Source organism: Hyperolius riggenbachi, chromosome 12 (assembly GCF_040937935.1).
Source record: "Hyperolius riggenbachi isolate aHypRig1 chromosome 12, aHypRig1.pri, whole genome shotgun sequence".
Taxonomy (NCBI): Eukaryota; Metazoa; Chordata; class Amphibia; order Anura; family Hyperoliidae; genus Hyperolius; species Hyperolius riggenbachi.
The window spans coordinates 216,083,565-216,098,479 of NC_090657.1; the positions used below are offsets into that span (position 1 = coordinate 216,083,565).

Consider the following 14,915-nt stretch of genomic DNA (forward strand, 5'->3'; position numbering starts at 1 on the left):
CATATTTTCACAACTCTCTAACAATAAGTGATATTACAATTAGTTCAAAAATATATGTGCACTAAGTTGCAAGTTTACAATTTCGCGATCCAATGTCAAAACCCTCACAATTTATTTGGAATTCCAACAGAATTCAGCAATTCTGATCATCCCTACTCAACAAATGGTTACGTGTTCCCCAGGATCCCGGTCAACTCAGGTGATAAAATTAAGGCCAACTAATTTAGCATGATAGGAAACAAATGTAAACATCACAAACCGATCTCAGAGTCTTTTGCGCAGAGCAGATTGTCTAAATAATGGTGCTATTCCTGTAGAAAAGTTACTGATGTACTTGGCTAGTTTGCTGACATGCTTTAATTCTTACTTGCTAGCAAGCTGCTTCTGTGTGGACAGATCACAGACAAATCATTCCAGCGCTCAGCCTGTGTCTCAAGACTCTACAGGCAAGGAGAAGGAGAAACACTGTTCCTGTAATTCTTTATCTTAGAAGCTGAGCATTGATGGAGACTAGAACAGTTAAATATATGTTACTGATCAGGTGGGGCACTCAGTGGGGCACAGCGATTCCCACTGTGCTGCCACTGTGTGAATTAGTGATTGAGAATGTATAGTATAAGCTGTGACTGTACCTATAAGTGATTTCACACAGTTTTAAATAGTCTGTATTAGGGAGCAAGCTCTGATTAGCCGTGTGAATGAGGTCGCTGCAGTGAAAGTCTCTGAAGCTGTTGCAGTAAATTCCAGTAACAGTTGCAGGAAATCCTGAGTGCTTCCTATTTTTACAGAGGCAGACTTTTAATACACTTGTTTAATGAGCAGTTTAAAGGGTGTAGGGGCTGAAGATACAAACACACTGGGGCTGTTGTGTATTACGCTGTGTGCGAGGGACATGGCTGAAGAGGAACAGGCAGAACAGCATGCTGAAATGCAGCACTTCAAGAGGACCTGTAGTGACATATAGTAAAGTGCAGTCAATTATTCAGTATACCCACTTTTATGGTAATTTTCCTGGCTTCAGCATGAGATACATTCCCTATAGCTATATATTGCTGTATATTGGTATGTAGCCCCACCCTCCCAGTAATGTCAAAGCCTACAACCCCCCCATCCCCCCCAAGCAGAGCCACCTCAGGGCATCACAACCAGTAGCCCTGTGAGGGGCCCGCAGTGGCTGGGACCCGTCCCTTCCCTGCCGAGTAACTTACATTTAACGGTTTCCAGGGGTGTGCACTTAACAGGAAAATCAGCTACGGAGTTGAGGAATTCCATGGTGAGGTACTCAAATGGTGTTCTTTTTTTATTTATTTTTTCCAATCACAAAGCTGAATTCCTTATCAGCTCATTGATTCACTGGCTATCCAGAGCAGTTTAGCTTAGGTAAACAAAAGTAAGATTTTGTGTTGGTTATGAGTTAATTGTTTTTCTACAGGCTTCTGCTGAGCTCCTGCACAGTGTTTAGTTCTAACAATGTTTTTTTTTTTATTTCCCCAAGAATTCCAGCGTTTGACAGCTAAGCTTTAATGGCTTTCAGGAGAGTTTTGCGTTTTCTGGGCTTTTGTAGGGAAAGGGCTGGGATTTGGGCTTTTGTAGGCTTTTATTGGCTTCAGTAAAATGCAACGCAGCAATAGCAAACAACTCCTAGAAGCTGCATGTTGCTTATGAGACGAGGCGCCAGGATCTCCTGATAGGCTTTCATGAAAGCCTGCAAAATCTCCTACTAAACGCTCCCATTCTCTTGCATGGAACGGCGGTAGATCTCTAAAAATGCTACTTTTAAAATGTCATGTTTAATGCTAGCAAACCGTACATGTGAACCAACCATAATGGCTGAGCAACAGGTCAGATTACAGAGCAGTACAGAGCTTCTTCCCCTAGTTGGATTTAAAGACAATGGCGGCAGATCTGATGCAATACAGTACACAAGCCCCACAGGGGGATTACTGCATATGAAGAACAGAGCGGCGGTCGCCTACAGGCCACACACGTCCACATCTCGCTCACAGGTATATCAATCTGGCGATATATAGGAGTGACACGCCAGTAGAAACACAATACACCCACCACTATTACGCTATGTACTCACCACCCGACGGGGTCCAGCGACGTTTGCTTGACGACGGTTGTTAAGCGACGCCTCTTCCTGCTCGCGACCTCCCGCAGTGTTGCGCGACGGGCACAAACGGGAAGTAAGCGATCGCGGTAGTTTGCGTGGTGTCGTCGGGGATCTTAAAGATCCGCTGTGTCCGTCGTTTAACGATGTGCGATCTCCGCTGGGGGCAACATCATTTAACATGCTAATAATGCACGATGTCGCCTAACATCAGGTAACATCGCCACAAGTATCGCCCGGTGGGAATGAGGCTTTATTCCACACACAGGACTCCACTCTGCAAACTTGAGGTAGAAAGTAAATGAGGCAAAACATTTGTTCTCATTGTAGCAGAAAATGTCTACGATGTTGCAATATTTGTATAATAATGGACAAGACACATCTATGCATCCAAACTCATTATCCTGAGTTACCAACTCCTACACAGCCTGATATCATGTAACTATGACAACCTCCACAAACGCTGGCCACGATACCGCATACCACTGACCTCAGAGAGAAACATCAGCCACGCATCTGAGGGTTCTGCACTCGTAAAGGTGGAAATCACTGACCAGTACTGTAATGGTCCAGTATCACCAGAGTAAAAAAAGTATCAGGGATATCAGAAAAAGGGGGAAAGCAGATGTCAGCTACACAAGCTGATTTAAAGTGTACAAGTAGCGAAATGTGACAAGCTGAGAAAAACATGTGTATGTACAGTGCAAAACATATTAGTAAGCAGGCTGTTTTTCTTTTTTTATTTTGCTGCCTGAAAGAGTTAAGCTGGCCATACACTGTCCCGATTTGCCGCCGTTTCGACAGCAGATTTGATCACTGGGATCGAATCTGCTGCCAATCGTTCTCGCTACATGCCGAATTTCGATCCATTTTGTCCGATCCCGTCGATCGCTCCGTGCGGAAAATTATCGTCGATCACCCGCGGGTAGGGAGCGCGTCGCTAGCGGCGTTCGAGTGCCCGACGACCGACGCAATAGAGCGGCAATACATTAATTGCTCCGTCGGCGCGACTACCCCCGGTCACCGCTGCTCCGTGTCCGTGCTGGTCTCCGGCATGCTTCAGTTCCTCCTGCCCGGTAGGAAGTTTAAACAGTAGAGGGCGCTCTACTGTTTAAACTTCCTGCCGGGCAGGAAGAAGTAAAGCATGCCGGGGCCGGAGACCAGAGCGGAGACGGAGCAGCGAAGACCTGGGGACTGGAGACGCGCCGGCGGAGCAGGTAATGTATGCGGGCATGCAGGCGAGGGGAGCGGCGGCAGCACCACCACCACCACAACAGATTGTGAATGGTTTCAGGCTGAAATCGGTTCACAATTTGTTTGCAGTAAAGGTAGCCATACGATCCCTCTCTGATCAGATTCGATTAGAAAGGGATATCTGTTGGTCGAATCTGATGGCAAATCGACCAGTGTATGGCTACCTTTAATTTTCAGGCAGGCAAGTGACAGCTTCTCTCGTGTCGGTACCTTGGGAATATAATAAGCAGATTACAGCCATATTACTGATAAGGAGATTACAGCCATACAAGTTTTCCTGGCAGAATACAACTTCTGAGGGGAGAGATAAAAAGTCAACAGTTCATGTATTTTAGCTCTGGGACTCTCAAGAGACTGTTATTGAGCAGAGACAATAAACATTCAATCTACTTTGCAGCTGTTTAAATATAAAATAAAACCATGGGATGTCTAAAAAAAAGTCATTTTTAGGATTAGGAGGATAAATACAATGGTTTATCTCAACAGTTTATTTTCATCTCGGGTTCATGTTAAGTGGCTAATCAAGAGACAGGAGATTTGGCGAGCGGAACTCCACAGAAGGAGCTGTAAAAGAAGTCCCCACACAAATGATAGCTGTTGAGGACCTCCATTGGTTCTACCCGATGGCTGGAGGTTAGGATAGCAATGTTGGAGGACAGCTGTACACACATTCCATTTTCATCTCAGACGATTAGGAACGACCATTGAGGCTAAGGTCACTGTGTGTACATAGCTTTTGTGATATTTGTGTGTCACTGTGTGATATTTTCCCTCCTCATGAAAGCTTTTTTGGTGTGCAATCGTGGATTACCTCATAACTGAGTGCAGACAGGTCTTCCTCTACTTTACCTGCCTACATTATTATTTATTTATTGTATGTATAAAGCGCCAACATATTACGCAGCGCTGAACATTAATTTAGGTTACAGACAATATTTAGGGGTGACATACAGCAATATGACAATACAGGAATACAAGAAAGACCAGATCATGCAGCACAGTATGACTACCAGGTAATGCTTAGTCACTGGATGGAGCATGGAGATTAGGCAAGTTAGGTTCACTCAGATGCATAGCATGGGTTCACAGTAATGGAGGTGCATGATCAGGTAGGACACAAAAGGAGGAGGACCCTGCCCAAAGGCTTACAACCTAGAGGGAGAGGTGAGGACACGAAAAGTGGGGACCAGAGTTCAGCTGCGGGTTTAGAGCAATTGTGAGGGGTGGTAGGCCAGAGTGAAAAGGTGAGTTTCGAGGGCCTTCTTGAAGATGTTGAAGGGGAGGGGGGGGGGCTGCCCTAATGGGTGGAGGTAGGGAGTTCCATAGTGTTGGAGCAGCTCTTGAGAAGTCCTGGAGGCGTGCATGGGACTGGGTGATGCAGGGGGGAGGGGGGGGGGGGCGCTCAGGCAAAGTTCATTGGAAGAGAGGAGTGAGCGGCTAGCTGTGTACCTCTGAGTAAGATCGAAAATGTAGGTTGGACAGGTTTTGTGGACAGATTTGTAGGTCAGACACAGTATCTTGAATCTGATTCTGGACTGGTTGCAATAATCGGTGACCCAGTTCTGTGAGCACCATTCACCACACATATTGGGTCACTCAGAAACTTAAATACTCAACTTACGAACTCCTGTCACATCTCCTTTAAAAGTCGTTACACACACTCAACAAAAGTCGCCCCAAACAACCAACCAATAGTGCAGAAACTACTTTACCAGCGACAAACAATGAGTCTTTCCAACGTCATTCATTGTCCCTACACCAATATTGCAAATGCACAACTTGTTTAAATAACGCACGTGCAAGGAAAGTGACATTATGCAGGACATGCCCACATTCTGTAGGACAAATTGTTAGAACAACACTGTACACACAGTTGGCCGCCTTTACGATATCTGCCCATCAGTTGTCGGAGTTGATCCGCCAAAACACATGGGTAAAATTCCCGATATTGGTCGCTTGCCGTCGTAGGTCCACTTTTTTTTTTACTGGATTGTTGTCCAATATAGGAAATCTGTTGACTGACAGGCGTTTCATGCAATTTTTGTTGAGTGTGTGTACAAGGCTTTATTCTTTCCAAGGTTTCTACATCTCTAGATTTTCTGATGTAAATGCACATAACCAAGTCTGTCACTTTCCAAGGTCCACAACTTGTGTAGTAAGCCATAAGCCCAGCAGCTTAATCTTCCCCTTGCTAAATGTGTAGAAACACTAAGAGCCACTATAAGGAAAGCTGTGCAGAGTCTGCCCCAAAGTGACCTCAAGCAGCAGCATAACTGGTAAGCTGAGCCCTGACAATATTCACCCAACAAACGTCTTTGATCTCCTCAAGAGTTTCTTAAAATGGATCTTATATCCGTCCACCTAGCAATCCCTCGGCATTCCATGATCAGTCATTTTAATCGCCTCTCTGACTTTTAATGGTCTGATCAGTCTTCTGTAAGAGTGACAGGAACATGTGCCCAGACTGTATTCCCGCCACAAGCTGAGAAGGCTTAGGAATTATGGGTAGAAGCTTCAAAGGGTCCAGGGGGCCAGCGCAAAGAGCACACCTGTCCCTAACCTGTAAGGCTTAATGCAAGCACCGTGAAAATGGGAGCGGATCGGCCTGTTAATGGTGAAACCAGGGCGCTAGGATTGCACGGGGGGACTCTGCTTCATAAAAAGCTTATGGTGGGAAAAACAAGGTTTTCTAGGAAGGAATTTGAGCTAGTGTGGTAAAAGTAAGAAATAAAGTTTTTTATGACTTGTAGCAGCTCTGAAGGCACAGTTGCGTTTTACACACTTAAGACACAGGGGAAAAAAATCTTCAAACCATACGGTACAATAAATTTCACCTTTGTGTTCTTACTGAAATGGAAAGAAAGAAACCAATTACAATCCTTCTTCCACTTAGTGAAACTGGACTGAATGCTTTAGTAAAAACCTTGATATTTCCTCCCAGTAGTTACAAGTCGTGACGTCACGACTACTTAGTGCGCACGCACAGAGAGCTCCCGGCCATGGCAGATCGACCAAGGATGTGTGTCACTGAGCAGCGCCTGCGCACTGGTTACCAAACCTGGCCGACCCAAAGTAGCTTCAGGTGGCCTTTACAAGATAACGAGGGGGGCAAAGAAGAACGGAGGAAGCAGATAGCATCATAACCGCTTGCTGCACATGCCTGCTCCCCACATTTTTAAATTCAGGAAAACTATGGAATCCTTTAAAATTGACCTCTGGTGTAAAACTAAAGCCCCATAAAACCCCACGCTATCAGCACAGGCAGCAGAAGTCATGACAGAGTAGCAGGAAAAAAATCTAACTGACTACTTGTGCCATACAATCTAAACTTTCTTAGTTAGCCACTGCCCTTTCTGGTAAACTGCCATGGCAGTTTTCCACCCTTGCAAACACTGCTGATATACTGTGTCATTTGTGGGTGGGAGGAGCCTCATAGTGTGGCCTGGAGAGTATTTTGCTTCTACTTGTGCCACTGAGCCAGCCTATTACAGAGAGGTACTCTGCTTCTACCTGTGTTGCTGAGCCAGCCTATAACAGAGCGGTACTCTGCTTTTACCTGTGCCACTGAGGCAGCCTATCACAGAGAGGTACTCTGCTTCTACCTGTGCCACTAATTCAGCCTATCACAGAGAGGTACTGTGCTTCTACTTGTGCCACTTAGCCAGCCTATAACAGAGAGGTACTCTGCTTCTACCTGTGTCACTGAGTCAGCCTATCATAGAAAGGTACTCTGCTTCTACCTGTGTCACTGAGCCAGCCTATCAGAGAGGTACTCTGCTTCTACCTGTGCCACTGAGCCAGCCTATCACATGGAGGTGCTCTGCTTCTACCTGTGTCACTGAGCCAGCCTATCACAGAGAGGTGCTCTGCTTCTACCTGTGTCACTGAACCAGCCTATCAGAGAGGTACTCTGCTTCTACCTGTGCCACTGAGCCAGCCTATCACATGGAGGTGCTCTGCTTCTACCTGTGTCACTGAGCCAGCCTATCACAGAGAGGTGCTCTGCTTCTACCAGTGCCACTGAGCCAGCGTATCACAGAGAGGTGCTCAGCTTCTACCTGTGCCACTGAGCCAGCCTATCACATGGAGGTGCTCTGCTTCTACCTGTGCCACTGAGCCAGCCTATCACATAGAGGTACTCTGCTTCTACCTGTGTCACTGAGCCAGCCTATCACAGAGAGGTGCTCTGCTTCTACCTGTGTCACTGAGCCAGCCTATCACAGAGAGGTGCTCTGCTTCTACCAGTGCCACTGAGCCAGCGTATCACAGAGAGGTACTCTGCTTCTACCTGTGTCACTGAGCTAGCCTATCACAGAGGGGTACCCTGCTTCTACCTGTGTCACTGAGCCAGCCTATCACAGAGAGGTGCTCTGCTTCTACCTGTGCCACTGAGCCAGCCTATCACAGAGAGGTACTCTGCTCCTACCTGTGCCACTGAGCCAGCCTATCACAGAGAGGTACTCTGCTTCAACCTGTGCCACTGAGCCAGCCTATCACAGAGAGGTAGTGTGCTTCTACCTGTGCCACTGAGCCAGCCAATCACAGAGAGGCTTCTACCAGTGCCACTGAGTCAGCGTATCACAGATAGGTACTCTGCTTCTACCTGTGCCACTGAGCCAGCCTATCACAGAGAGGTGAAGTAGTACAGTACCAGCAACAGTATGTTATATTCCAGAGCACCACAAGGCTTCCCTGCTGCTTAATGAAAAAACTGGGGGATCATTTTGTCTCTTTTTCAGTTTGGAATTCACAAAACATTATAGACCAACTGTCCATCTACATCAGGCTTTCTCAACCAGGGTTCCCTGGAACCCAAGGGGTGCATGAGTACTCTGCAGGGGTTCCTTGGCATTTCCCCCCATCGGGCAATAGAGCACATTATAATAGGGGGTACTGCAAAAAGAAGCACTACATTGGGAGTCAAATGAATAATGAGCACATTTATAAAAAAATCACTGGCATAAGGAGACAGTATAAAGAGTGGCAGTTTAAAAGAGGGTTGTGAAATAAACAGCCTCACCATGCCACCTGCAAAATAACTGCAGGGGTTCCTTAAGATCAAAATATTGTTTGCAGGGGTTCCTTGAGATCCAAAAGTTATTTACAGGGTTGAGAAACGTTGAGAATGGCTGATCTACAGGACCTAAAGAAAGATGTATTGGTCATGTGATCAAATGTCATCTGCCTCTTGGCTCGTGTCACACAGAGGGTTTAGTGGCAATAAACATGTTCAACCGCAGCTTTGCTAATGTCACCCAGTACAGTCGCCAATAACTATGTCCCCCCAGCAGCAGCTTGTCGCCAGTACAGTCGCCAATAACTATGTCCCCCCAGCAGCAGCTTGTCGCCAGTACAGTCTCCAATAACTATGTCCCCCCAGCCGCAGCTTGTCGCCAGTACAGTCGCCAATAACTAGGTCCCCCCAGCAGCAGCTTGTCGCCAGTACAGTCGCCAATAACTATGTCCCCCCAGCAGCAGCTTGTCGCCAGTACAGTCGCCAATAACTATGTCCCCCCAGCAGCAGCTTGTCGCCAGTACAGTCGCCAATAACTATGTCCCCCCAGCAGCAGCTTGTCGCCAGTACAGTCGCCAATAACTATGTCCCCCCAGCAGCAGCTTGTCGCCAGTACAGTCGCCAATAACTATGTCCCCCCAGCAGCAGCTTGTCGCCAGTACAGTCGCCAATAACTATGTCCCCCCAGCAGCAGCTTGTCGCCAGTACAGTCGCCAATAACTATGTCCCCCCAGCAGCAGCTTGTCACCAGTACTGTCACCAATAACTAAGTCCCCTCAGCAGCAGCTTGTCGCCAGTACAGTTGCCAATAACTATGTCCCCCCAGCAGCAGCTTGTCGCCAGTACAGTCGTCAATAACTATGTCCCCCCAGCAGCAGCTTGTCGCCAGTACAGTCACCAATAACTAAGTCCCCCCAGCAGCAGCTTGTCGCCAGTACAGTTGCCAATAACTATGTCCCCCCAGCAGCAGCTTGTCGCCAGTACAGTCGCCAATAACTATGTCCCCCCAGCAGCAGCTTGTCGCCAGTACAGTCACCAATAACTATGTCCCCCCAGCAGCAGCTTGTCGCCAGTACAGTTGCCAATAACTATGTCCCCCCAGCAGCAGCTTGTCGCCAGTACAGTCGCCAATAACTATGTCCCCCCAGCAGCAGCTTGTCGCCAGTACAGTCACCAATAACTATGTCCCCCCAGCAGCAGCTTGTCGCCAGTACAGTCGCCGATAACTATGTCCCCCCAGCAGCAGCTTGTCGCCAGTACAGTCGCCGATAACTATGTCCCCCCAGCAGCAGCTTGTCGCCAGTACAGTCGCCAATAACTGTCACCCCAGCAGCAGCTTGTCGCCAGTACAGTCACCAATAACTATGTCCCCCTAGCAGCAGCTTGTCGCCAGTACAGTCGCCAATAACTATGTCCCCCCAGCAGCAGCTTGTCGCCAGTACAGTCGCCGATAACTATGTCCCCCCAGCAGCAGCTTGTCGCCAGTACAGTCGCGATAACTAAGTCCCCCCAGCAGCAACTTGTCGCCAGTACAGTCGCCAATAACTATGTCCCCCCAGCAGCAGCTTGTCGCCAGTACAGTCGCCAATAACTATGTCCCCCCAGCAGCAGCTTGTCGCCAGTAGTCACCAATAACTATGTCCCCCCAGCAGCAGCTTGTCGCCAGTAAAGTCACCAATAACTATGTCCCCCTAGCAGCAACTTGTCGCCAGTAAAGTCACCAATAACTATGTCCCCCTAGCAGCAACTTGTCGCCAATAACTATGTCCCCCCAGCAGCAGCTTGTCGCCAGTACAGTCACCAATAACTATGTCCCCCTAGCAGCAGCTTGTCGCCAGTACAGTCGCCAATAACTATGTCCCCCCAGCAGCAGCTTGTCGCCAGTACAGTCGCCAAAAACTATGTCCCCACAGCAGCAGCTTGTCGCCAGTACAGTTGCCAATAACTATGTCCCCCCAGCAGCAGCTTGTCGCCAGTACAGTCACCGATAACTATGTCCCCCCAGCAGCAGCTTGTCGCCAGTACAGTCGCCGATAACTATGTCCCCCCAGCAGCAGCTTGTCGCCAGTACAGTCGCCGATAACTAAGTCCCCCCAGCAGCAACTTGTCGCCAGTACAGTCGCCAAAAACTATGTCCCCACAGCAGCAGCTTGTCGCCAGTACAGTCGCCAATAACTATGTCCCCCAGCAGCAGCTTGTCGCCAGTACAGTCGCCAATAACTATGTCCCCCCAGCAGCAGCTTGTCGCCAGTAGTCACCAATAACTATGTCCCCCCAGCAGCAGCTTGTCGCCAGTAAAGTCACCAATAACTATGTCCCCCTAGCAGCAACTTGTCGCCAATAACTATGTCCCCCCAGCAGCAGCTTGTCGCCAGTACAGTCACCAATAACTATGTCCCCCTAGCAGCAGCTTGTCGCCAGTACAGTCGCCAATAACTATGTCCCCCCAGCAGCAGCTTGTCACCAGTACTGTCACCAATAACTATGTCCCCCCAGCAGCAGCTTGTCACCAGTACAGTCACCAAAAACTATGTCCCCCCAGCAGCAGCTTGTCGCCAGTACAGTCGCCAATAACTATGTCCCCCCAGCAGCAGCTTGTCGCCAGTACAGTCGCCAATAACTATGTCCCCCCAGCAGCAGCTTGTCACCAGTACTGTCGCCAATAACTATGTCCCCCCAGCAGCAGCTTGTCACCAGTACAGTCGCCAATAACTATGTCCCCCCAGCAGCAGCTTGTCGCCAGTACAGTCGCCAATAACTATGTCTCCCCAGCAGCAGCTTGTCGCCAGTAAAGTCACCAATAACTATGTCCCCCTAGCAGCAACTTGTCGCCAGTACAGTCGCCAATAACTATGTCCTCCCAGCAGCAGCTTGTCACCAGTACTGTCACCAATAACTATGTCCCCCCAGCAGCAGCTTGTCGCCAGTACAGTCGCCAATAACTATGTCCCCCTAGCAGCAACTTGTCGCCAGTACTGTCACCAATAACTATGTCCCCCCAGCAGCAGCTTGTCGCCAGTACAGTCGCCAATAACTATGTCCCCCCAGCAGCAGCTTGTCGCCAGTACAGTCGCCAATAACTATGTCCCCCCAGCAGCAGCTTGTCACCAGTACTGTCGCCAATAACTATGTCTCCCCAGCAGCAGCTTGTCGCCAGTAAAGTCACCAATAACTATGTCCCCCTAGCAGCAACTTGTCGCCAGTACAGTCTCCAATAACTATGTCCCCCCAGCAGCAGCTTGTCACCAGTACTGTCACCAATAACTATGTCCCCCCAGCAGCAGCTTGTCGCCAGTACAGTCGCCAATAACTATGTCCCCCTAGCAGCAACTTGTCGCCAGTACTGTCACCAATAACTATGTCCCCCCAGCAGCAACTTGTTGCCAGTACAGTCACCAATAACTATGTCCCCCCAGCAGCAGCTTGTCGCCAGTACAGTCACCAATAACTGTCACCCCAGCAGCAGCTTGTCGCCAGTACAGTCGCCAATAACTATGTCCCCACAGCAGCAGCTTGTCGCCAGTACAGTCACCAATAACTATGTCTCCCCAGCAGCAGCTTGTCGCCAGTACAGTCACCAATAACTATGTCTCCCCAGCAGCAGCTTGTCGCCAGTACAGTCACCAATAACTATGTCCCCCCAGCAGCAGCTTGTCGCCAGTACAGTCGCCAATAACTATGTCCCCCCAGCAGCAACTTGTCGCCAGTACAGTCACCAATAACTATGTCCCCCCAGCAGCAACTTGTCGCCAGTACAGTCGCCAATAACTATGTCACCCCAGCAGCAGCTTTTCGCCAGTACAGTCACCAATAACTATGTCTCCCCAGCAGCAGCTTGTCGCCAGTACAGTCACCAATAACTATGTCCCCCCAGCAGCAGCTTGTCGCCAGTACAGTCACCAATAACTATGTCCCCCCAGCAGTAACTTGTCGCCAGTACAGTCACCAATAACTGTCACCCCAGCAGCAGTTTGTCGCCAGTACAGTCACCAATAACTATGTCCCCCCAGCAGCAGCTTGTCGCCAGTACAGTCGCCAATAACTATGTCCCCCCAGCAGCAACTTGTCGCCAGTACTGCAATATTATGTGGGGGGGTATCTGTAATGTGGGCACTTTTGCCAGCTATTGGTGGGCATTCAGAGGCAGAGCTGATACGTACAGATCCATACAACATATAAGGCTTGTGTGTGTCGACTGACCTGCGTACAGAGCTGCTGTGGCGTCATACTGTTAATCCATCGCGTGTAGCGCTCTGTGGCATCTGGCGGCTCTCGTCTCACCTTGCAGCCAATAATCTGTGAAGAGAGAAACCGACAATCACAGGAGATGGAGGAAAATCTGAGTAGCCTCAGGCCAAAAATATCGATAACAATACAGAATCAGAATCAGTTTATTTTGCCAAGTAAGCTTGCACTTATAAGGAACTTGTCTTGGCAGTTGCTTAACAAACGCAAACACAAACAATACAAGGACAGACAGTATGTACGTATATTACAAGTCAAGTACAGTATGTAAGTATAATGGCAGTAAGCAAGGTGAGAATTGTTCATTTTCAGTTCTGGGCTGATTACTTTCCAGTCCTAGCAGCTCTAGCGTGGTTCTGCATTAAGCATGGCTACCGCCTGCGGAAAAAGCTGTTCCTGTGTCTAGAGGTTTTAGTTACGATTGACCGGAATCTTACTTCTGAAGGCAAGAGATGGAAGATGGAGTGAGCTGGGTGAGAGGGGTCAGAGGCAATCTTGGTCGCTCTCTTTCTGCATCTGCTAGCGTGAAGATCCTGCAGGGAAGGTAAGCTACAGCCAATTATCCTTTCCGCTGTTCGGATGTTGCGCTGCAGCCTCCCCTTTTCTAATGCTGAGCAGGAGCCGAACCATACAGTCACAGATGATGTCATGGTGGAATCGATGATTGCAGTGTAGAACTGCACCATTAAATTTTGAGGTAGGCCAAACTTATTCAACTGCCGTAGATGGTACATTCTCTGCTGCACTTTCTTGATGATAGTGGCCGTATTGTTGTCCCATTTTAGGTTGTTTGAGATCGTGGACCCAAGAAACTTGAATGACTCTCTACCTGGGTAATTGTGGATCCATTTATGGTTAAGGGGAGGTGCTGGGGGGAACTGCAAGAAAAAAGGGAACTACAAGAAATATGGAACTGCAAGAAAAATGCACAAAAATATATTCAATGGAAAGAATTGAATAAATACTCATAAGAGAACAGGTCCAAGTGTGCAAACGCAGTAGCCACAGTCTAATGTCTCCATCATAGTCACATTGTAATGTCCTACCATATTATTATTATGTAATTATATAGCACTGACATCTTCTGCAGCACATTACAGAGTACATAGTCATGTCACCGACTGTCCTCAGAGGAGCTCACAATCTAATCCCACCATAGTCATATGTCCTATCATTATTATCTATTTATATAGCACTGACATCTTCTGCAGCACTTTACAGTGTACATAGTCATGTCACTGACTGTCCTCAGGAGGATCTCACACTCTAATCCTACCATAGTCATAGTCTAATGTGCTACCATATTATTATTATGTATTTATATACAACAACAACAACAACAACAACAACAAATAACATTTGTAAAGCGCTTTTCTCCCATAGGACTCAAAGCGCATAAGCATGGCTCCGACCATCGTGGTACAGGGGAAGAATTTTATAAGTCTGGAAATGCCAGGCTTAACAGGTGGCTTTTCAGTCTGTATTTGAATAGCTCCAGGGATGGTGCTGTCTTTACTGGGTATGGCAGGGAGTTCCAAATGGTAGGGGCAGAATGACAGAAGGCTCTATCTCCAGAGGTTTTGAGGTGCACTCTGGGAGTGACCAAGTTTATAGAACTTGCTGATCTGAGGTTGTGAGAGGTGTGGTGCAGCTTCAGCAAGTCCTTCATGTATCCAGGGCCCAGATTGTGCAGGGATTTGTATGTCAGCAGTCCAATCTTGAAGAGTATTCTCCATTCTACTGGTAGCCAGTGCAGTGAGCGAAGGATCGGTGTAATGTGACAGTGGCGAGGCTGGTCTGTTAGCAATCTGGCAGCAGCATTCTGCACTAATTGCAGGCGACGCAATTTATATAGCACTGACACCTCCTGCAGCACATTACAGAGTACATTGTCATGTCACTGACTGTCCTCAGAGGAGCTCACAATCTAACCCTACCATAGTCATAGTCTAATGTCCTACCATATTATTATTATGTAATTATATAGCACTGACACCTCTTGCAGCACATTACAGAGTACATAGTCATGTCACTGACTGCCCTCAGAAGAGCTAACAATCAAAGATTGTAACCACTTGAGTTGTATGGCCGTGAGTATCCCGTCCTAATTGTCAAGACTAAAGATTCCTGGACAAGAGATTCATGTCCTGCATCCATCCAATAGTGAAGGATTGCTGCCATAGAAGCAATCATTCATGAAAAGTTAAAAAAAAAAAAAAGTTTTCCTTTTTTAAGTTAGAGTGACAGTGTCACGTTCATTTTTTAGTTTTTTCCTATAGTGTTAGCCCC

General features: G+C 47.7%; 1 protein-coding gene across 5 annotated transcripts in view; it reads right to left on the reverse strand.

Moving 5' to 3' along the window:
- B3GNTL1 (UDP-GlcNAc:betaGal beta-1,3-N-acetylglucosaminyltransferase like 1) overlaps positions 1–14,915 on the reverse strand; it is a 928,550-nt gene that overhangs the window by 273,568 nt on the left and 640,067 nt on the right. For all 5 annotated transcript variants that reach the window (XM_068262529.1, XM_068262527.1, XM_068262525.1 and 2 more), the window contains one exon: positions 12,582–12,677. In XM_068262529.1, coding sequence (XP_068118630.1) covers positions 12,582–12,677 — 96 coding nt within the window. The remainder of the gene's footprint in view (positions 1–12,581; positions 12,678–14,915) is intronic.